The sequence below is a fragment of the Triturus cristatus genome, chromosome 3_2 (assembly GCF_964204655.1).
Source record: "Triturus cristatus chromosome 3_2, aTriCri1.1, whole genome shotgun sequence".
NCBI lineage: Eukaryota > Metazoa > Chordata > Amphibia > Caudata > Salamandridae > Triturus > Triturus cristatus.
This window is the reverse complement of record NC_140584.1, coordinates 341,426,768-341,451,615: the sequence shown is the minus strand read 5'-3', so window position 1 is coordinate 341,451,615 and position 24,848 is coordinate 341,426,768. Positions and strand designations below refer to the sequence as shown.

The 24,848-nt window shown below is 43.4% G+C and overlaps 1 protein-coding gene across 4 annotated transcripts in view; it reads right to left on the bottom strand.

The window, feature by feature from the left end:
• The window catches only part of RUNX3 (RUNX family transcription factor 3), a 460,239-nt gene extending 436,408 nt beyond the window's left edge, over nucleotides 1–23,831 (bottom strand). For 3 of the 4 annotated variants that reach the window (XM_085647821.1, XM_085647818.1, XM_085647820.1), the window contains exons 1-2: nucleotides 23,686–23,831; nucleotides 23,339–23,466 (exon numbers count right to left, since the gene is read on the bottom strand). Coding sequence is in view for 3 of the 4 variants with exons in the window: in XM_085647818.1 (XP_085503944.1) it covers nucleotides 23,339–23,399 (61 nt within the window). In the remaining variant the exon portion in view is untranslated. Of the gene's footprint in view, nucleotides 1–23,338; nucleotides 23,479–23,685 lie in introns of those variants that run through there. The other variant, XM_085647819.1, reaches the window with a different exon arrangement.
• Nucleotides 23,832–24,848: the final 1,017 nt, after the last annotated feature.

The window sequence follows — 24,848 nt, the reverse complement described above, 5'->3', positions numbered from 1 at the left end:
AGTATGCGCCAGGGAGCTGCGCTGCAGACAGGTGTTCTGAGGCCAAGCCCCTTTTTACACCTCTCTGCAACGCAGCTCTGTGGCGCTTACTGGAGGTACCTAGTGGTCTAGTTTGACCCTAGGGACCCTTAGGATTCAAGGGGACTTAATCTCTCAACTTAGAACAGCCACAGGGCGTGTTTACACAGTGGTGAAGGGAGGGGACGGGGCCTGAGGTGACGTGTGCAAACACGCACTATGGCACGTTTTAAATTGGGGATATAATTTTCCTTCAATACTGAGGGCCCCTGGGGGCTAACTAGCCCACCAAGTGCTTCCAGTAAGCGCCACTGAGCTGCATTGCAGAGAGGTGGTCCAGGCCGTGCCACTTTTTACACCTCTCTGCAACGCAGCTCTGTGGCACTTACTGGAGGTACCTAGTGGGCTAGTTGGACCCTAGGGACCCCCAGGATTCAAATGAACTTAATCTCCCAACTAAAAACAGACACAGGGCGTGTTTACACAGTGGTGAAGGGAGGGGACAGGGCCTGAGTTAACGTTTGCAAAAACGCCCTGTGGCCTGTTTTAAGAGGTAGTTTTAATCCCCCTGCCCTAATATATACTAGGGGCTTACAGAGGAGGTCATGCTAATCACAGGGGGACCCCAACGCATAATGTTCCCTAGTGTATGTAGGTGTTTTCACTGTATTCTAAGTGTCTTTTAACATAGCACTGGCTCTAGGACTGGTTAGTCAGACTCAGTTACTACCAGTATCCGTCTGAAAAAGTTGAGGGTACAGGATGATTTTGCAACAAGGCTTCTTTCTGCTCTTCTTTTTGTTCTTTCTGCACGTTATCCTTCTTCCTACACTTTTCTTCGTCTTTGAGGACTTCTGTTGCTTCTTTCTGCACTTCTTTTTTTTCTTTCTGTGCATTTTTTCTTCTTTCTTCACATGTCCTATCTCTGTAGGCATAGTTAGAAATTAGCATTAAAAAAACCTTTGAAATTCACAGAAAAAACCATAGGTTTCAGGCACGTTATAGTTAGGAATTAGCATTTAAAAAAACCTCAGAAATTCACTGAAAAAAACATAGTTTTCAGGGGTGTTATAGTTAGCTGGACTTTTCACTTGTACAAAACCATTGAAATTCCCCTGTTATAGTTAGTTCAGCTAACTATAACTCGCGCGCCCGCAATGCACTGCTGATGACATCACATATTACATCACTCATGACATGGTCAGTGACATCACTCATGACATCACTGATGACATCTCAAATGACATCACTGATGACATCACTGATGACATCATCCTTGTGATAGAGTGGCAGACCTCCTCTCACCCTAATATAACCTTTGATACACACATTCAAAAATAGAGACTAAACTTTTCAAAACAATGGACATACCAGTACCAGTTACAACAACCTCTTCAGTAATTCTAAGATCCACATACACATCCACTCATTCACCAACAGTCCTATACAGTCACTCATACATGTACTCACTCATCATATGTACTCATACACCTATACATCCTGTTACACAATGCCACTCATCCATAGAGTTACTCACACACATAGTCACTCATGCTAATAAAGAATCAAACATACATTTACTTGCATATACAGTTATACACACACTACCACACTTACTTCTACGGAAACTTACACATACTTAGTCTTTTAAACAATCACTTATAGAAACACATACTTATTCATACAGGAACTCTTTCAATCTCTCACTTCCACATATACTCACTTATATACACCAATAGTCACATATACTAGTTTAAAACATATGTAGTTACTCCTAAAGACACTATTGAGACAGTCATTCACTCACTAACACACCCATACACACACTCATCCACCCATACAGTCCTGCACACATGCTGTCTTCAACACATACAAACAGTGAGTCACTCATTCATGCACCTATGCACTACGTAATATCCCCCACCGAACCATGCAGACACTCAGACTGATACTCAAAAAAACAACTAATAACCTATATAGACACCCATGTAGCTACTCACCAACCCATGCAGCCACTTATACACAAAGTGAGAGACTGATACAGATATTTACATATTGAAACATTACTCACTAAGCCATGTATTCACTATGATACACTTAATCAGTCAGTTACACAATCAATTTTTCAAAAACAAATCATCCATTTAGACACTTATATACCCATTTATTCTTCCATCGACCTTGAGATATACATATATAAAACATATTTAATTTTCAGAAAAACACACATTCACTGGATGATGTAATCAGTGATGTCATTTGAGATGTCATCAGTGATGCCATGAGTAATGTCACTGACCATGTCATGAGTGATGTAATATGTGACGTCATCAGCAGTGCATTGCGGGCGCGCGAGTTCTAGTTAGCTGAACTAACTATAACGGGGGAATTTCAATGGTTTTGTACAAGTGAAAAGTCCAGCTAACTATAACACCCCTGAAACCTATGGTTTTTTCAGTGAATATATATATATATATATATAAAACCTTATTGACCCCAACCCTGAAACTCCAGCTCCCCTAAACCCGAAATATACACTTACTGCCCAATACCCTTACCCACCGTAAACCCTAAAAACACCCTTACCACCCAGATACTCTTACCCACCCAAGACCTTAAAAACAACCTTGCCACCCACATACCCTTATCCACCCTAAACCCCAAAAATACCCTTACCCACCCTAAACACTAAAAACACACTTACCCCCAAAATACCCTTACATAACCTAAAAATACCCTTGCCACCCAAATACCTTCACCCACTCTAAACCCTAAAAATTCCCTTGCCATCTAAATACCTTTACTCATCCTAAACCCTAAAAATACCCATCACCCAAATATCCTTACTCACCCTAAATCCTAAAAATACCCTTGCCACCCAAATACCTGTACCCAACCTAAACCCTAAAAACACCATTGCTACCTAAATACCCGTACCCACCCTAAACCGTAAAATTACCCTTGCCACCCAAATACCCTTACCCATCCCAAACCATAAAGACGCCCTTTCCAACTATCTATATGTATATCTATATCATAGATCATGTAATATCTCACATTGAGGCCAACTGGTCTACATAAAACAATGCCCCACAAATGATGCCCCATGTTAGGGAACTCCTTGCAGCTTATTGACATTAATGTGTATGGATGGAAACCCTGAAACTGACTTGAATATATGGAAATGTTGCTGGTGAGTTTCCAGAGACTTCGTTGCCAGCTGAAGCGGCTGTGATTGAAAGGTGGCATGTCTGTTTTGTTTGTCATAGTTTTAAATATCAGCTCTATATGATATATAATTTCTCTATTTGCAGCAGAAATTGTACAAATCTTTATTCACAGACTGTACCTGAATGTGAACTTAAGAAGATAATATTATAATCAGTGCGCAATGTATCCATTTGACTGGCATCGCGTAGCATCATTTGTGAGGCATTGTTTGATGTAGACCAGTTGGCCTCAATGTGTGATATTGCGTGATATATGCTTACCCAATAGTTTTAACGATATTGCACTTGTGATAGTCAAATTGTTTCATTTTATTGTAACAGTTCCGAACGAGAAGTAAATTATTGTAATTGTGTATACATTGTCAGGGCTGAAGTATATCTTCTATTTTTATGTTATTTTTGCGTATACATGTGTTATCAAATGGCGCCTTCCACATTGAAAAAGGCTGTTGCACAGCCGAAATGTGTCTCTCTGTGTCACAGGGCCAGGAGTGATCTTATTCATTATATTTGTTAAATGCTGATTAGGAGGAAGTAAATATATATATATATATACATATTACCTACTGGCGATGGACAGTAGGTATAGTCAGGATGTGGTTTCCATAGGAAAAGTGTTATTTCATTTCCCAATAACTTTGGTGTCGTTTAATGAATCCTCATGAATTTTCAAAACCAGGTCTATGCTCACTTCAGCTGCTGTCTTTGGTGATTCGTCAAGCGGGGGGTCAAGAAAAATGGGGTTCTAAAAACATGCTTTCCCCATGTTAATTTCCATAGGAACTTTAGAAACAGCTACAGCCTGAACTGCTGAACGGAATTACACCAAATTTAGGAGAAAGGTAGCTGTTGGTCCAGAAAGCGACCTTTTTGTGAAGTGGTGTAAATACGTTCAGTAGTTTTGAAAATTTTAAATAAAATCCAAATTTGTATATATAGGGACGCGAAACATCAGCTAACCCTCCCGATCTTGTGCTGAGATCTGATTGGCTGCCAACACGTCAAACCAGGAAGTGTTGGCAGCCATCTTGGGACTTGGCTTGTGCCAAGACCCAGAAAAAACATTTAAAAAAAGAAAAGGGGGCAGGGTAGAAATACCCTGACCCCGTAGGCCTCTGGGGGGGTCCCACAGGGACCACACAGTGCCCAAAAAGTATTATTTTCCAATTTCAGCAGGATCAATTAAAAAATTAAAAACTAAGCAATGGCTCCCGCACTTAGTTATCGACACCATGGTGGGCCAGGTCCTGGTGGCAATTTGGTATTAAGGGAGGGGGGCCACTTTGGGGGCTTGATATTGCCAGCTCCTCCCCAGAGCTTATTGATTTTATAAACAGGGGGCCTCTCGGACCCCCCCAGGCACCGGGGACCACCACCTCCCAGTGGCCACATGCCACAAAATCATTGCGAGGGCCTCTTGGACCCTACCTCCCTGGGATACTATTTTTCTATTGGGGGGTCTCTTCGACCACCCTAGCCCTGGGGTCCACCACGTCCAAGTGGCTAAAATGAAAATATATTAGTGGCCTCAGGGACCCCCCCTATACCCCGGGGACCACCACCTCCCCGGTGCCATCTTGTTCTAAAGTAATTGGGAGGGAACGCACAGCCCCCCTCATGGGCCGTTCTCGGCTCCAAGGACCGCCACCTCCAGGGGAAGGCCCAACTAATTAGAAAGGAGGGGGGCCATGTGGCCCCCCTCCGGGAGCCATAGATGGCCCTGGGGACCATCACCCCCCCAGGGCTGGCTCCTACTATGTACCAGGGAACCCATCCCTGGGGCATAGCTGATCGCTATGGATTGGCGGGAGCTGTACCGCTCCTGCCAAGCCATAGCAAATGCTCCACTTCCAGCAAACAAGAATTAAATATGCTCTTGCTTACTGGAAGCAGAGCAGAATTGCTTTCACAAAGAGGGAGCTGCATGTTTATCAGCTTCCTCTCTGTGAAAGAAATGATGGGTTCTTCAGGAGGCGGGGAGCTGGTAGGGACCGTGGGGGGCTTAAGGCTCCCCACGGTCCCCAACAGTTGTAAGTGGGTGCCCTAGGTGGGTCTAAGACACCCAGAAGGGATGCCTGGGCCCTGGGGTACCCAGGCTGAAATTCACCTGGGAGGGGGCCGTGTGGCACCCCTTTCCTAATTTATTTATTTATTTATTTAATTTAGAGGCTGGGCCCTAGGGGTGGGGTCCCCTTTGGCTAAAATTAACCCCCTCCCTTCCATAAAAAAAAAAGCATGGCCCCAGGGGATGGGGTCCCTGGGGATTCAATCGGCCCAGAGAGGGGGCCGCACAACTCCCCTCCCCATTAAAAAAGGCCTGGCCCTGAGGGATGGGGCATCCAGGGCCGCAATCTACCCAGGGAAAGGGGAGCATATGTCCCCCTCCCCTAATACATATATATATATATTCTCAAAGCCAGGACTGGCAAGTCACCAGAGCCCCACCCCCTTTCACCATTAATCTGAAAATGCACCTCCTGGTGCACAATTGGTTAGGGGATTAAGTCCCCTTGGATGCAGAGGGTCCATGCAGGCCAACAACCCCTCTTGTTACTTCTAGTAAGTCCCACACAGGGGAATATCTGAGAGGTAGTCAGAGGTCACGCCCCCTTTCCCATCACTCTGCAAATGCGCCTCCTGGTGTACTAGTGGTTTGGGAATGAAGTCCCCTTGAATGCCGAGGGTCTTTGGGGGCCAGGAACCCCTTCTGTTACTTCCAGTAAGTCCCACACAGCAGGATTACTGAGAGGTCTTTGGAGGCCACACCCCCTTTCACCACCACTCTGCAAACGCACCTCCCAGTGCACTACTGGTTGGGTGATGAAGTCCCATTGGCTCCTGAGTATCCTAGGGGTCAAACTAACCCTCTTGTTACCTCCAGTAAGTCCCACACAGGAGCCAACATCCCCTTTCTCCACTACTGGTTGGGGGATGAAGTCCTCTTGGATGCTGAGGGACCCTGGGGGCCAAGAAGCCCTCCTGTTACTTCCAGTAATACCAATAGAGCAGGATTACTGAGAGCTGGTTGGAGGCCCAGCCCCCTTTCTCCACCACTCTGAAAATGCAACTTCTAGTTAAAAAAAACATAGAAATTCACACAAAAAAACAAAGCTTACAGGAATGTTATAGTTAGGCTCATATTTCACTCAAATAAAACCAGTGAAATTCAGCAGTTATAGGTAACTTATGCTCCTACAATGTGCTGCTTATGACCTCACATATAACATCACTCATGACATGGTCAGTGACATCACTGATGACATCGCTCATGACATCTCAAATGACATCAATGATGAACAGTACAGTGGAATGCTGTACAGGGGAGTAAGGCCCAGTGTATGGCATAGGATGGAGGGCGTATACTGAAGTGACATACTGTGAAACAGTGTACACTAGAGTGGTGTCAATCAATCAATCAATCACGAAATTTGTATAGCGCGCTACTCACCCGGAGGGTCTCAAGGCGCTTGGGGAGGGGGGTCTGCTACTGCTCGAAAAGCCAGGTCTTGAGTTGCTTCCTGAAGGAGAAGTGGTCTTGGGTCTGACGGAGGTGGATGGGGAGGGAGTTCCACGTCTTGGCTGCCAGGTAGGAGAAGGATCTTCCTCCCATGGTGGCTCTTCGGATGCGTGGAACGGCGGCGAGGGCATGGCTGGTCGATCGTAGCTGGCGGGTGGGAGTGTAGAATGTCAGGCGGTCGTTGAGGTACCTGGGGCCCAGGTCATGGAGAGCCTTGTGTGCGTGGGTGAGGAGTCGGAACGTGATTCTCTTGTTGACGGGGAGCCAGTGCAGGTCTCTCAGGTGTCCGGAGATGTGGCTGTGACGGGGGATGTCCAGGATGAGTCGTGCGGAGGCGTTCTGGATGCGTTGGAGTCTTTTCTGTAGTTTGGCTGTGGTTCCGGTGTAGAGGGTGTTACCATAGTCCAGTCGGCTGGTGACGAGTGCCTGGGTGACCGTCTTCCTGGTTTCAGTGGGGATCCATCGGAAGATCTTTCGGAGCATGCGTAGGATGTTGAAACATGATGATGAGACGGCGTTGACTTGTCTGGTCATCGAGAGGGAGGAGTCCAGGATGAAGCCCAGGTTGCGTGCGTGGTCCGTTGGTTTGGGTGCGTTGCCCAGGGCCGGGGGCCACCAGGAGTCGTTCCAGGCAGAGGGTGATGGTCCAAGGATGAGGACTTCCGTCTTGTCTGAGTTCAGTTTCAGGCGGCTGTTCATCATCCACTCGGCTACGTCTTTCATCCCTTCATGTAGGTTGGTTCTGGCGGTGGCTGGGTCGTTGGTGAGGGAGAGGATCAGCTGGGTGTCGTCGGCGTAGGAGATGATGTTGAGGTTGTGTTGGCGTGCGATGGCCGCAAGGGGGCTCATGTAGATGTTGAAGAGGGTGGGGCTGAGTGATGATCCTTGCGGAACGCCGCAGATGAATTCGGTAGCCTTGGATCTGAACGGGGGGAGGCGGACTCTCTGGGTTCTTCCGGCGAGAAATGAGATGATCCACTCCAGCGCCTTCTAATGGATACCAGTGTTGCTGAGGCGCAGCACTAGGGTGCGGTGGCATACGGTGTCGAACGCTGCGGAGAGGTCCAGGAGGATGAGGGCCTCTGTTTCCCCATTGTCGAGCAGGGATCTGATGTCGTCCATGGCTGCGATGAGGGCGGTCTCGGTGCTGTGGTTGGCTCGGAAGCCGGACTGCGAGTGGTCGAGGGATCCGTTCGTCTCGAGGAAGGCGGCAAGCTGTCTGTTGACGGTCTTCTCGATGACTTTGGCGGGAAAAGGGAGGAGCGAGATGGGGCGGTAGTTCTTGAGGTCGGTGGGGTCTGCTGATGGTTTCTTCTGGAGGGCGCTGAGTTCCGCATGCTTCCAGCTCTCCGGGAAGGTGGCGGTGTTGAGGGAGCAGTTGATGACGTCTCGGAGTTGGGGTGCGATGACGGAGTCGGCCTTGTTGAAGATGTGATGGGGGCATGGGTCAGTTGGTGACCTGGAGTGGATGGTGTTCATCGTGTGGATGGTGTCTTCGGTGCTGACCGGGGTCCAGGCGCGGAGGGTGGTGGTGGGGGGCGTCGGTTCAGTGGTTGGGTGCGTGGTCTGCGCACCGAAGCTGTTGTGTATGTCGGCGATCTTGCTGTGGAACAATGAGGCGAGTGAGTCGCAGAGTTCTTGCGAGGGGGTGATGTAGTTGGTTCCGGCGCTGGGGTTGGAGAGCTCTTTGACGATGCTGAAGAGTTCCTTGCTGTTGTGTGAGTTGTTGTCCAGTCGTTCCTTCAATGCCGTCTTCTTGGTGGTGTGGATCAGCTGGTGGTGTTTGCGGGTGGCGTGTTTGAGGGCAGTCATGTTGTCTGTAGTCGGGTCTTTGCGCCAGGCTTTCTCGAGGGTGCGGCAGTTCTTCTTGGAGTTCTTGAGATCGTCGTTGAACCAGGAAGCTTTCTTGGTGCCGGGCCTGCTGGGATGGTTTTTCAGGGGTGCGAGGTTGTCAGCACAGTTGGTGATCCACTGTGTGAGGTTGTTGGCTGCTTGGTTGGGGTCCGTTGAGCTGGTGGGAGGATTCTGGTTCAGGGAAGTGGTGAGCTCGTCGGTGGTGATCTTGTTCCAGCTCCTGCGGGGGACCTGTTGCGGGTGGTGGTGGGCCGTGGTCCTTCTGAAGCTGAAGTGGACGCAGCTGTGGTCTGTCCAGTGGAGCCCGGTGGAGTGGCTGAAGGAGATGTACTTGCTGGAGGAGAAGACTGGGTCAAGCGTGTGGCCGGCGTAGTGGGTGGGAGTGTTCACCAGTTGCTTGAGTCCGAGTGGAGTGGTGTAGAGTGGTGAAGGATAAAGTGTAATTGCATTGAGTGGAGTGGCATACAGTGGAGAAGTGTAGAGTAGATTGGCATAGAGTAGAGTGAGGTACAGTGTAGCGGCGTACAGTGGAATAGTTTGGCATAGAGTGGTGTGAAGCACACAGTAGTGGCGTAGAGAAGAGTGTTGTAGAGTGGAATACTGTAGAGTGGAGTGTTGTACAGTGGAGCGGGTAGAGTGTAGTGGGTGGACATTAGTGGCATACAGTGTAATAGTGTACTGTGGAGGGGCATAGAGTGGAGTGCTGTAGAGTGTAGTGGCATACAGTAGAGTAACTTACAGTGGAGTGCGGTAGACTGTAATCAAGTCTAGTGTTACTGGCGTCAAGCGTAGTGACGTAAAGTGGGGTGGCATATAGTGCAATAGCGTGGAGTACAGTGGCACAGAGTTGAGTGTTGTAAAGTGGAATACTATAGGGTTTAGTACAGCAGAGTTGACTGGCATAGATTGTAGTACCATAGAATGGAGTGATGTTCAGTGTAATAGCATACAGTGGATTGTCAAGTGGAGTGGTGTGTAGTGGAGTGGTATACAGTGGAGTGGTGCAAAGTGCAGTGACTTACAGAGGAATAGCGTACAGTGCAGTGGTGTACACTGAAGCGCCATACAGTGGTGTGGCATAGAGTGGAATAGTGTAGAGTGCAGTGTGGTTGAGTGGAATTGTGTACAGTGGAATAGCACACAGGGGAGTAGTGTAGAGTGAAAGGGCGTACAGTGTATTGGTGTACACTGGAGTGCCATAAAATGGAGTGGCGTAGAGTGTTATAGCATACAGTGAAGTAGTGTATAGTGGAGCTGCATAGAGTGGAGTGGCGTACAGTGCTGTGTGGCAATTGAAACAGACGTAGCATGAAGATGTGTTAACGGATGTTAATGTAATGATGCAGGAAAATTGATTATTTGGTGTAAATGGTAAAGGTTGGTGGTCTGTGTGAATAGTGTAAGTATTGTTAATGTTATAGTATTTAAAATACTGAGGGCCTGATTAAAACTTTGACAGTGCAGCGCCGGTTCTGCTTCACCGCCAAAGCTGTGGTCAGACCACCCACCAGATTACGAGTGTAAGGCGTGTCTTGTGGGCTTTTATTTTCATGTTCCCACGGCGGTGCCCTGAAAATGAGCATCACAATGAGAACGCCAAAAGTAGTTCCTGCACAGCATGGACTGAAAAGTCCATGCATGCAGGAACTGGTGTGCATGCACACAGGGGGGCACGGTTTCTGACCTCCTGTGTGCACCCTGCAGGGTCCCCTTTGTTTCCTCTCCGCCATGGTGTTCTTGGACTAAAAACGTCCATGACACCACCAGCAGGGAGGAAACTCAGAATATGCTTGGCAGGACTGCTGCCATCCCACTGACCATATTGCGACCTCCTGACGGCGGTTCCCTGGCGGCTGAGGTGGGGCTGAGGCAGTCAAGACCGTCGGACTCATAGTAGAGCAGTCAGGAGACCGCACCGCTGCTCCCCCACGAATCTTGCGGTCTGTGTACCGCCAGACTCGTAATCGGGCACTTAGTAATAAATTGTGCCGCAGTATACTGCTGTAAGTTTGCCCTATACCACAATAAATGCGCATGATATGGCAGTATTTGATTGGCTAATGGCTGTGTTTACCAAAGGTACAAGGCAGCTATGTTGTTTTCATCATATTTTGTCAATGCTCTGCATTCTGCATTTTGCTGCATTGTGGGTTAGGGTCTTAGATCTAGGTAAGTACTAGGTTTTAGTGTTCAGACAAAATATTGAAAATAAAATATCGTCTGACAGAAATATCTAGTCTGAAATATCGTCACACAGAAATATTGTGTGCAAGAATATCGTTGTCAAGAATATTCATCTCAAGGTAATTAATATCGATTTAACAAAATAGAAATCATTAATATAGTTTACAAAAATATTGTTAAGAATATCGTTTTATAATTCTTTTTATGTATTTTAATTGTATACGTTATAAAATGTATGTTTAATTGTTAATGTTTTTAATATAGATTTTAAATTGTTAGTAGTTTTGAAAATAATATGTTATATTTTTTTTTTTTTTTTAGCACCATAGCGGGTTGTGGGGATTATAGGAGTATAGGGTGTGAAGGAAACTAAATATAATTATTTAATAATTATTTTTTAATTAATATCTTTTATTTAAATTATAATTATTTGTTAAATGTAAAACGAATTACATCTTTTTAATTACTTTGTGGTGCGGGTTGTGTGTTTTGTAGGGGTAGAGGGTGGGAATTAATTAATAAATAGTTTTTAATTGATATTAATTATTTAATTGAGAATTAAGTATGTTAAATGTTTAATTTTTTTACTACGTTTCAGGTGTGGGTTGTATATTTTGTAGGGGTATTGGGTGGGAAGTAAACTAATTATAATTATTTGATAATTAAGTGCTAATTAATATTAAAATTTTAGTTGACAATTAATAATATACATTGTGTAATCCATACATTTTTGTGTGTGTTTATTGTTGTGTTATTTTTATATGGGTAAAGGGATTGTAGGAAATAAATTAATAATAATTAATTAATAATGTAAATTATAAAAATGATTGAAATTATACATATTTATGTAAAATATGTAATTAAGTTATTGTATATATATATATATATATATATATATATATATATATATATATATATATATATTAGGTGTGAGTTTTGGCTTTTGTAGGATTAAAGGAAGTGAAGTTAATTAAATATATTTTTTTATAATTAATTATTAATAAGAATTGTTTGACAAATAATTATGAAAATGATGTGTGGGTTGATTGTTTTGTTTTAACAGGTAATTGTTATGAATAATTTATTAAATATTTAATTACGTAACAAGTGTAAATAATACCGTTTAAAAAGATAGACTTTTAGATAAGTTTTGTGTACTTTGTAGAAATATAGAGTAGAAGGGTATTTAAGCAATAATAAATTAAAAAATAGTTAATTAATGTTTTATAAATATGTTATTTATTATTGTATGTGTTAATTTTGCTATGCTTTTTAAATGTAATTCTGCTCAAGTTAATTAGTCTGTTTCTAATGTTGCACTGACTGGAGTGGGAATAGTAAATTGTATCCCTCTGCTATCCTACACTTTCCCTACTGTTGCACTGACTGGAGTGGGAATAGTAAATTTCACACCTCCGCTATCCAACACTTGCACTGACTGAAGAAGAAATAGTAAATTTTACCCATCTGCAATCCATAATTTTCACTAGTGTTACACTGACTGGAGTGGGAACTGAAAATTTCACCCCTACGCAATCCAACACTTTCTCTACTGTTGCACTGACTGGAGTGGGGATAGTAAATGTTACCCCGCCACAATCCAACACTTTCCCTACTTTTACATTGAGTGGAGTGGGAATAGCATATTTTATCCCTCATGAGTATAACATTTTGCCTACTTTTGTATAAATTGTAGTGGGAATAGAATATGTATTAATTGTATAATGTTATAGTCTAGTTTGTATGGTTTAAAAGTATATTATTATGTTTTTGTTCAGTTAAAATGATAATATTAATAATTATTAAAATTAATATGTAAATTGAAATTATTTTATTTTGTTTCTTTTTTATTTGTAATTAAAATGTGTGTGTATATAAATATATATATTTTTGTTTTTATTACATTTAATAAAATATGACATTGTAATATAAATTAAAGGTATTCGTTTAATCATTCTTTGATTTTATATATATATATATATATATATATATATATATATATATATATATATATATATATATATATATATATATATATATATATGTGTGTGTGTGTTTTACTTTTGGAAAGTAATTATAATTGTTATTTTTGTTAACTATTACTTATATCTTATTTTTATTACATTACTGTTATTATTTAATATAATATATATTTACTATTTCAATTTATATATATATAAAAAATTTATTTTATATAACGATATTCGTGACAATGATTTATTGTTGTTGATATTTTGTAATTTACATGATAAGAATAGCATGACAATATTTTTGACATACATATTTATGTCACAATATTTTTGTTTGGGGATATTTTGGAGGTTGATATTTTGTCAGTGAACCCTAGGTTTTTTTGTTGTTCCTTGTCTATTACCACTTTTATTAAAGTGGTAAGAGGTACAGAAATGTATGTATCATTTTCTATATATTTTTACAGCCGTTTAGGGAGACTGCACATTTAAAAAAAACTTTTTTAAGTTGAGCAGTAATTTTCAGGTATTAGTGCAGCGATACTGTGTAGACCTTTTACTGTAGATTTAAATATATTAAAATTGGAAAAGACACTGTAGTACACTATATTTGTAAAATATAGTGTGCTATAGTCTATTTTTTGTTTTTTTCACATATTTGTATTTTATCATTTTTTATATCGCAGTATTCCCAAGGCAGTACAGCGGTACTTCGTACAGTTTTTTTTTAAATATATAGAAACGTATAAATATTTTCCCTACCTACTACCATCTTAATAAAGTAATTAAAGGTAAACAGAGGTATGCTTAAATTTAGGGTTTAAGGGTGGTTAGGGTGGTAAGGGAAATTTTAGAGTTTTGGGGTGGGTAGTGGTAATGGGAGGTAAGGGTAAATTTAGGTTTTTGGGGTGGGTGGTGGTAAAGGGTATGAAAGTTAATTGGAGGTTTTGTGGCGGATAGTGGTAAAGGAGGGTTAGGAGTATATTAAAAAGAGGGTTCCCCTCATAAAAGAAAAAAAATAATGAAATATTTAGGGCCAGATTGATCAATCTTTCACCCAACACAGCGTGAAGGGTCATCTGACCCGGAGACAAAGCTGACTCAAGCAGCTTTGTTGAAACACACGTGGAGCATCGTCATGCTGGTTTATAGGAAATCACAATCCTGGAATATATACACAGGACTGACACTGTTTCAACTATACCGCATCTATGCTTCATACAACTATTACTAAAAAATCAGAAAATCGCCAGACCACTACGGCTGTAGTGCGTTGTCCAAGAGCCGGTCAGGCCGCTTCAATCCTTCAATTGTCCGCCTTCCCTCACTCACACTGGGTACCCGGACGGGTCCTCATGTGAGTATCTACTTCCTTTCTTCATTTTTCACACGTGGCACACCATTTTCAGGAGGCTGCGCAATTGTTCTAACAGATGTCCCTACATCATTCAGTCCTGAAGAGACCCTACATTGATTAGAGGGTCGAAACGCCGTCGACACATAGAAGAAGCGAACCATTATCCAGCGCGTATCACTGTATATAGCTGCTGTTTACATTGAATATAATTGATAATGGTCGACTTGTATGACATTGTGGAAACCTTGTATATAATCATCACACTCTCCTTTTGTTTTAGGTTCCCTTGCTCACTTGGGACACTATGCACAAATGTTTTTCAATTAATTTGGAAAAATGTGTATATCTTTTTGTCTCCCTTGAAAACTTATAAATTGTGTTATACTGAATCATTGGTCTTTGTGGTTTCTTCCCCCTCTGACATTAGTCGAACCTTCCCCATCGCGATTGTGCATATTATTACAAATATAGGTTGTATTATTCCACAGGAACCATTGTTTTTCCTATATAACTATTTACCTTGGTTCCTCAGTGAGTAGGGTTCCCCTGTTCTGTCCTTCGGCTCTGCGTGAAAGGGTATGAATGTGCCATATTTACCAATATATGGTGCATTCTTGCTCTCTGCCTGCACTGGCACACAATCTGCTGCCTAGCACCAATGCAGGCAGCCTAGCGCCATGGTATAAAGGACTGCATTGCAGACAGGATGGTTTTAGTTGTGCATGAAGGGTAACCTTCCTGCACATAAACAATCCTCTGAGGAGTGTTCCCTTTTCTATGCGTTCTGTAGAATGCAGCTAACTTAGAAAGAGGAAACAACAAGGAGAAATAAAGATATTCTTCTCGTTGCTCCCCCCTGTCCAGGCATAGCATTTTCATGCATTCCCAGGTTCACCTGCCTTGGTAAATCTGGGAATTGCCCAAAATCCATGGGTGGATGTGGGGGAACACCCATGCTCCACCCATGGGACGCCTTCCCAGGGCAGAGTAACACAAACAGAGACTTGCGCTACCTTGTGTTACCCCAGATTTGCCAAGCAATGCAGAGGCACGTAACGTGGCCCTGTGTTGCTTGGTAAGTCTGATTGTAGTAATATGTTCCTCTTATGGCACCATGCGTGATGCAAGGGCAATATAATACTATACTAAATCTGGCCCTAAGTTTAGTGTTTAGGGGTGGGTAGGGGCAAAGGCATGTGTGGTAAAGGCATCTGTGTTTATCAGTAAAGGCATGCATGGTAAAGGCTACGTGGAAAAGTCATGCGTGGTCAAGGCATGTGTTGTAATATTAAGCAACTTTTTCTCACAAATCTATGGTGTTTGAAGAGATTTAAGGTGTTCCTGTTAATGTGGGTTTGAATTGAATAAAGCCAAAAATTAGGGATTGCACATCGATATTACACACCCAAAGTCACGGATTTAAATTCACTCCATTCTATCTTTGAGAGGCCTAGCTGATACTTTACATATTATCAATCAACATCACACCAAGCAAATTACACCACATAGCTCTGCAGATGGACAGAAATGTTGTAAATATATCTTATCTGCAGTTTTTATTAGACTTCACTCTGCATGGGCATGAATTCACCGGAATGACATGGACTGTTGAAGTGACACCATCACCCTCTTTGGCCAAGGGTGACTTAACATCGTTGACCTCTTGACCTTCTGTACCGTGCCTCGCTGTGGCCTCTTACTAGCTACCGGAATGACATGGACTGTTGAAGTGACACCATCACCCTCTTCGGCCAAGGGTGACTTAACATCGTTGACCTCTTGACCTTCTGTACCGTGCCTCACTGTGACCCACTAGCGGGTCTAAGGGAAGAGCACGTAGGGTAAACTTCAGAAAGTAGCATAGTTCTGAGTCAGAGCCTTTTTTAGTTGAGCCTAAGAAAGCGCAATGTGTTGTCACTTGCAAGAACTTACGTATTCTATACAGTGGGCTTGGAGCCCACCATTACTTGCCATTTTTTGGCTGCATTGCCACCCTCATTTCCTTGCTTCTTATTAGTCAGCTGCTATAAGCTTCCTTGCTCTTTGTGTGTTCCTCCCTCCCCTGGAGCCTGGACCTATTACTTGTATCCTTCCACTGCTCACATGTTGTCGAGGTACTACTTTTTTCTTTGTGTTTAGGCACTCTACCAGAGTGCATATTTTCCAGCTAGCTCCCTTGTGAACTTCTCTCCCCTCCGTGATCCTCTGCAGGAGACAGAGCCATGGAATGTACCCTCTGTTGCATCTGAACATGATAGATACACAGTGGGAAAAGTGAATGCATTTATAAACAGTCTTGTCTTTCTTTCAGCACCTTCTCCATTAAGGGCTTTTTTTCGACAACATTGTGTTCTTTTTGGAAAGCAAATATTTAAACAACTGTTTCCGTGTAAAAGGTGCCTTTCTTTAATCTCACCCCTTTAAACGGACACTTTATTGGCAGGGTGCTCGAGGGAGCTGGCGCAGGCATTTGCTTGCTTGTAAAGTTGTGCCTGAAACCTGGAAACAGAAGCCACTAGCTGAAGCTTTAACCTCTTCTGTGCCCATGACGAGATAGTCTCGTCATGGAGCACGGTCGCGCTGTGCCCATGACGAGACTATCTCGTCATGAAACCCACCCGCGTGGGAAACGCCCGGCACAGGAGGGGGAAAGGGCGTGGCACCGAAGGGGTTAATGCTAGCCATACAAACTTAGGGCAAACACCATTTGAACCTTTTTCTGAACCTTTTCTTCCTTTAACCAAGGTGAAGGAATGTAAAGCTTACGTTCTCATCTTAGTTAAGTAACGTGTTGTTTTTAGGTCTCGCCTGACCCAGCGCATGCGCTGGTCTGGCGAGACTTATTGAGAGGGCTCCAAAAAGTGCTACCAGGCCAGCCTAGAGCTACAGTGCATGTGCGCGGGCGCGCGCGCCATGCTTTATCGCGATTACTTTCACTTTCGCGGCCGCACGGCCACTTTGATGTTTGATCATGATCGCGATCACTTTCACTTTCCGAATTTCGTTGTGTGCGCTGCATCACCAAATGCGATGCAGCTCACACAACGAACTTCGTTTTATTTATTTATATGTTTACTTACCTCTAATCAGCCATAATCCATAGTTTACTACCCCCCCACCCTGTCCCTCCCCCGTCCCACGTCAGCGCCCAGCAGCACTCCCACCACGGGCCGCTACTGCTTATAAGGTCCCAAAGGCGAGACCTATTGGCTATGCCAATGCTTGTTTATAACTGCTAGGAGTTATAAGGATAACGACATTGCAGTGTAACAATTTGGGAAGACCATCCTTTTATGTTAACTTATTTTGGGCCTGTCATTCACTGCATGCAACCTTGTATATATGTTTCCCATATTAACGGCGCATGTGCAGAACCTTCCTGCCATGTGTACGGTCTCGTGGGCAGTGCGCAGCACATGTCCTTAAGAAAAAGACCAGTTGAAGTGGGTCTGGCTACCGGAACTGAAGGATAAATGACAACTGAGCTGTCCACTCTCAGTTGACCCCATGCAAAATGCAACATGTCCCGCCTCCTCGGAATTCAAAGGTTGACTATATGAGCAATGGCAGCCACATTGCCCATGGGGACGCTGTGCACGGTGCCAGCACTAATACTCAAGCAGATGTTTGAGACACCATGCAACACTTCATTAGTATATGCTATTTTACGAACGCCAGAAATATCTAGAAACACGATGACTACATTTTGAGTGATATTATAGGAAACATTTTCAACCACCACACACATCCTCAGCTGTAGACGTGTAGAGCCAAGTGACTTCTGAATGCTGGTGTTTGTAGAAGTGTTTTTCATTGATAATGTAACACTGTTTCACAAGAGGGCAGAGCTAAATAAACATACAATGTTTCACTGAACATCAACATTGTTACTTGCGGGCAGCGTTTGGTGGCGAAACGCAAAATGTTAGCCCCCCCCCCTGCAGAATGTGACGAGGGTCCCCTAGACTCAGATCTCACAGAAATCCATCGGGTTTATACTGAATGGGGGTGCCTGGAGGGTGGGTACTCCGTGCGCTGTACGTCTGTCCCCCGGCAGCATTAAGTTGCATGGGTCTTGGTGCCTGTAGCGCCGCCCAGTGGTAGTGGTACAAGTGCATCAGTATACTGTGCTTGTTTGACTTCAAGTGCGATAAGGTGTGCGGTTACAAAATATCACGATAGTCATTAACACTTGTGTCTGTGAGGCCATTGACCCGCGCAGGCCTCACTCGTGCACATGAAGTCCCAGGCAAAGATGCTGCGTTGAAGTTGCTCAGTTCCTAAACACATGACATTGTGGTTGTTTTGCACTAAAGAACACGCCGAACTCCATGTTTTCGTAAACATCAGTGACCGAGCCAAGAAGTGCTTTTAACCCATTCAGCACTTTATACGCATGTCAGTCTGTGGACTGTTCACGATGATCTTTGTAAAGAGTGACCAGAGTAGTTTCATGAGACTCGGATCCACGCCTGGTTTTCAGGGAAAGACTGACCATTAATGATTTCTTTACATTTAGATTAGTTGCAATAAAAATTAACGTATGTGGATATTCCGGAAATAAGGCATTCGCCTCAGTAGCTAGAGTCCCTTGGCCGCCCGTGGCAGTCCCTTAATTTGCCGCCCCGCGGTGGCCGAATCCAATAGCGTTGGATAGCGGGGGTGCTGACATTCCTCTGATTGCTGCCACGCGACGGCTGATGTGAAGAGCGGGGGTGGGGGTTGCTGGCGATTGCCGCCCCAAAACAGCTGGTAAGAGCCCTCCCCTGCTACGTCACTGATTCACCTGGCCCTCCTGACCCCACATTGAATGCTCGTGTTCAGAGCTCTCAAGTTACCCAGTCCAATAATAAAAACTAATTCTGCCCCGAGTACCATAATTCCAGTCGCAAATGGATTCGCCCAATTTGCCGTCATATGGGATCATTCAGACACCTGGTAGCTTTTAGATTTAAAAAGTGATACCACTCCAAAAATAGTATTGGCAGTAAGCAGGTTTTTACAGGAAATTTGGTGCAAGAGGAATACAATCTTAAAGGTAGTCATTTAATGCTTGTGCCCATTGTACAAGTAATTTTTTCCTTTATAAACTTTTCCCAGTTTTGAAAGTTACTTAGGATTTTTATACAATATATCATTTTTTTTAATACTGAGAGATTTCATTGGGGAACAGTAACTGTAAACCTCTTGCTTTTTTTTGCACATGATCGTTGGTCGCAATTTGCACTGTCTCCTGTGTGGAGTCATTTGCATTGATCTACCCTGCGGTGTCTCTGTCAACATGTTGTTTTAAGCACTATGATGATGCTGCTATGGATTATTAATAAAGTGTGAAATCGAAGTTATGCTTTGCATTGTTTTTATTATAGACTATGATTGGACTATTATTACTTTTATATATATTCTCTGGCTGTATTTGGATAATGTCTGGATTGTTATTGTACATGTAATGCTTTTATGTCTTATGTTTACTGCGTTTTTTGTCTGTGTATGCTTTGATGGTTAATGATAGCCAAATAAAGTATTATACTACCCAGTCCAATACATCGGTAGCTTTTCCAGATCAGTAACTTGTTTTTGAATGCTGGGGCTTGTAGTTTTGGTTTTATAATGGTTCTATAAATTGCAGCTTGCAGGGGAAACCGTGGATTGGACTAGCTACTCAAGCCTGAAACTGGGTGACCTGAGAGCTGTATCTGTTGTCTACAGACAATGACATTACTACAGGACAGTAGAGTGTGTGATACCATTGACACTGAATACCTCTATCCTGGGTGGGCATTGTGGCGCTGTGAAACAATGTGTATGGATCACTGTAAGCTGAATTATTTTCATGTGTGACAAATTTACATTTTCAATTTCTCTATCATTTTCCTTTCTTAGGGCAATGGTATTTCAGCTTCCATGTTATCAGAGAAGATAAATAGGATTGCATACATTACTATTCTGTCATTTAAAAAAACGATATTTATAATTCCATCGTTTAGCATCAGATGAACACACAGTTGCCTCCTCGTCCTTTCATACCTGGCACAGGCCCTACAAGACCTTCAAGTAGATCCCAGTCAACACCAGGAAAACTGTCACACAGGCCCTCATCCACCAGCCGCCTTGACTATAGAAATGCCCTCAATACTGGCATCTCCTCCCAGCTCCTCTGATTACTCCAGACCATACAGTATGCCGCAACCAGACTCATCCTGGTGATACCCACATTGCCCTCCATCTCTGAAACCTCCACTTTCTCCCCATTGAGAAGAGATGCCAGTTCAAGATTCTCACGCATTTCTAGAAAGCTCTTCACGATCAAGGACCGGCCTACATAAACCATTGACTGAATTTCCATCTACCAGCAAGACACCTTCGCTCCTCCTCATTAGCCCTTGCTCACGCTCCTCGCATCCATCGCAGCCACAAAGGGGGCAACTCCTTTTCCTACATCGTTGCCATGCCCTGGAACAACCTGCCATCCATCTTTAAATAGCACCCTCCTTTGAGAACTTCAGAAAGCGACTCAAGATCTGGCTCTTCGACTGAAACATCACACCCGGAGCACCCAGACACCCCTCGCGGTGACAGTGCTGCACTTTACGAATGTTGATTGATTGATTGAGAAGGGGAAGAGGGCAACAAGAGGTTTTCAGATTACGTTACCAAGATATATGCTTATAACACAACTTAAAGGAACATAACAAACCTTATAAGGTAGATGAATTGACACCCCTTCCCGAGTCTCATTACATTTTCTATAATTCATAGAGTTTATTTTTTTTAAAGAGTAGAGCCCCTAGGTTTTCACTTTTAAAAGCTTTCATTATAAAGAAGCAAGTTATATCTCAGTGGACGTAATGGTGTCACTAATAAATTACGTAAATCACATTCTACTTATTGTACTTACTAGCTAAAACAAAAATCCTTAAATAAAACAACATTGAATTCAAATGAATCATATTTTTAAAATCATAAAACAGTATAATTGCCTTAAAACGACATTTACATTAGTAATCTACATCAATGAATAAAACCACTAATGAGATTAAATAATCTAAAAGGTTTTTGGCACGGTCAAGGTTGACAGTATTGAAATAATTCTTTGTTTTGTTTATTACAATGTAGCTGAGTCAATTATCTGTTTTTTAACCTAGTGACCTCTATGTCATCCTCACTGCTTCTGTTTTCACTGCATGGGTGTCATCCATCAATGCCACATACATTCATTCTTTCCTCCCCACCAGGGGCGGCTCTTCCACGTGGGTGGAGGAGCGTCACCCAACTGCTTTCTCGCAGTGCTAGAAGCAGAAACATAAAATGGTATTTTAAATAGGCAGGGTTTGGTTAGGGGCGGGAGGGTGGGCATTCCTGCTCTAGGCAGGGTAGGAGTGGCTAGCCCACTGTTGTGGGCGCTGACTGTTTGGTCGACCCCAGGGCCGACCAAACCAGTCATGCACACTCTGCATTTTATTTAAGTGGGCTGCATGCAGCCTACATAGAGAAAATGGCATCCCCATAGACACCTGTGGGGTCGTGTCCTAGCCAATCACAACGCTGCCTTTGCAGCGTTGTGATTGGCCTAGGGGAGGGGAGGGAGGGAGGCTTCCTCCTTCCTGTATGGAGAGTAGAGAGGAGATGCGACGTGGGACCTGAGGAGATGGTAAGTTTATTTATTTAATTTTTTTTAATGAAATTAACCCCCCAACCCGCGTGACCCCCTCCTCGCATGAGCCACCCGCACCACACTCGCAAGTCATGCCGGCCACAACTGCTCCCCACATGCCAGGTCAAATGCTTTAAAATATACATAAAATGGGGTTTAGCTCCACCCACTAGAATATTTCTCTCTCACCTATACTATTTGTGTTTGGTGTATCATTTGACCTCCTATTGAGTGCTTGCCTTGCAAAGCATGATGGACTATTCTACATCTCCTGGACCAGTGCTTAATTTGAGGCCAGTTGTTTCCGGTACTTGGCACTGGCACTTAATTGTCAACACCGGAGGTTGTGACAGTCTGCCACAAGGTGGTGCTGTCTGGCTAAATTAGAAATTACCACAGCAACAGTTAATTATTAATTCAATATGCATTACAAATTACTATTACCTGCCACCCAAGCTATTCTCAAAGCTATGGGGGCCGGAAATAGTCCACACTGTCACACTTGTGGGAGTGTATTGGTTAGTAGTTCTGTTGTTACTATCATCGGCAGCATGGCATGGGGCAATGTGTGGTGCAAGATGCAGTGTCCTCCTGATGAGAGCCCTGGCCCTTTTTATTTTTTTTTACAAATTAAGCACTATCCTAGACACATTCTATAGAAAAGCAATTGGGTTTATTTTTGCTTGTTCAGTGCAGCAGCCTTTTTTGGTCTTACCTAGACAGTGCATGCACTGTCTCTTTGAGACCTTTTGTTTTCTAATAGGGGGCTTAGAGACATCCCTTTGCTTACCCTTTACTGGCTTTATTGTCACTCTCATTTGCTTGCCTCTTGCCCACTAGCAATTAAAAAAGTGCTATCTTGCTGCCAGTGCTAGAGGGGCTTTTTATTAGTATTTTTTTTACTTACAGCCATGCTGCACAGCAGCCACACTGCGATACAGTATGGTAAAAAAAACATTGACAAAGCCAATAGCTCCCCCCCCTTCACGCCCCCGCAAAAAAAGCTTCCTAGGCTGGTGCCGATGTCCTGGGTGTTTTTACGATCTTAATCAGTGCTTTAAATGGGCACTTGAGAGGGAGTGTGCCGGCACTTCTCAAGAAAAATGCTATACTTTTAATTGGAGAGTACCGGCACTTCTCAGAAACAAGCAGGTACTTTGGTACAGAGTGCCTGCGCTTCTATTCTTTCATTCCAAGCACTGTCCTTAATCGACGTTGGCAGTTCAAAGCCTCGGAAAACGAGCTGAAAACCACTATTTACAGTGGTTTTTATATTCCTTTTCCTTGTTATCGTGTGATGTCGACTCCTCAGCGGGAGACCGTGTGATGGGTCGGTATCGTGTGTCACACGGTGGCACCGAGTGATTTGGCAGGTATGTCAGCGTTACAAGGTATAAATAGCGTCTGAAGAATACGCTGTACAGATATCAATAACATTCCAACATTCAGAGCTCATGCATGCCTTGGTACCGAGTGTGCAACTGCTAACATGGACAGTGGGGGAGCTCTGTCGTCTCACATTAATAGAACAGAAAATAGAGTGCCGCTACTCACCACGCAACACAGGCTGCGAACACGCCGAAAATGGATCAAACAGGATCCCGTTGGCTGCCATGACCCCTTCCGAGACCAACACGACACGTTCGGCCTTGTGGGTTTGACTACTCTTGAAAAATGTTTTGCTGAAAAAAACAGAAAATCCCAAAGGAAGCTAAGTGCCTGTTTTGTAACCAAGAATTTGGGTTTGCATCGCCACGGGAATGCTCAGCCACAAACTTGCAACAGAAGCCCAGTGCATGGCGTCCCTCTTAAAAAAATGAAACAAATGAAATAAAACTTTTTCGGACTGGGTAGGGGACGGCTTTTTCGCACCCGAGGAAGTGCGAATGAATAGTACTTACCCTCAAAATGCAGAAATTTAGCATGCGTGGAAAACACAAGCATTAAACCCCGCCTGTCTGTTGAGGTTCGGTGCTGTCTCTCCAATTTGGAGACTGTAGGTTGCTTGTGGTTCTGTGGTTGTATGCAAGGCCTTCAAAAATGTGTTAACTCAACCCCAGACAGCAAACACAAAAAAAGTTAAGTCTCCAGCAACTCATTTGCTGACTGGAGAAAGAAACCCATGTGACAGATGATGTCGACGGCACAATGTCCCTGCGACGTCTTGAGCAGTGGGTTGCATTTTTTTAAATTTACGCACTCACTCTGTTCAACAACACCGAACTGGAAGACCCTTTGTACGGTTTCATCTTGTTATTTTTTTTTTTAATTATCAAATACAAAGCTGCCCCTGATGAGATTGATCCGCGAGTACTGCGTCGCGCGGCGTGTGGTCTCGCGATACCACATCCCATCTAGATTCTGCGGTTTTATTCGTTTAACCGTCTCTTCTCCCACATTTCCCGCTTCCTGTACATTAAAGTACAGAAGGCTTGCTAGCACCGGCGCCTTTGCATGGCAATTATTACTACGAAGACTCTTTCCATATGCGCGTATGGGTGGTTTCCTCAGAGCCGTTTCGTGTGAGCGCGCACTAAGAACAAACACGGAGCATATGTTTCTTTTATAGGAAATGTTCAGTTGCGCTAAGCTTTCATTTCGGGCTGACACAATTTACCAATATTTCCTTATGTATGTTAGAGCAGATTGGAATGTAGCCAAGTATGGCCACCATGCGTTGGTTTTATCCAGTAGATTGCTTACAATATCACATGTATTTATTTCGACTTCTCGCAGTTTTTTTTTTAATATCAAAAGGTAATCTTCCACGAGAGTTCAATTTCGTAGCCAGACAAGTGTTTTAATATTTCACTGCTATCTTAGACTTTGGATTAAAAGTGTACAGTAACTGATGGACAATAATCCAATTCCTTTATACGCAGTTAGAGTAGTATTAAAAAAACGCTAAAACGTATTGATAAGACCATTTGATACAATAATTAGTTTATTGACCCTGGAACTGTCAAGGTTCATATTAGGAAAGCATACAAGAATTAGAGGTCTTGGAAATTTAAAGACTTGTGGGATTTAGAACACAGTCATCATGGGTTGCTTCAACATTTCC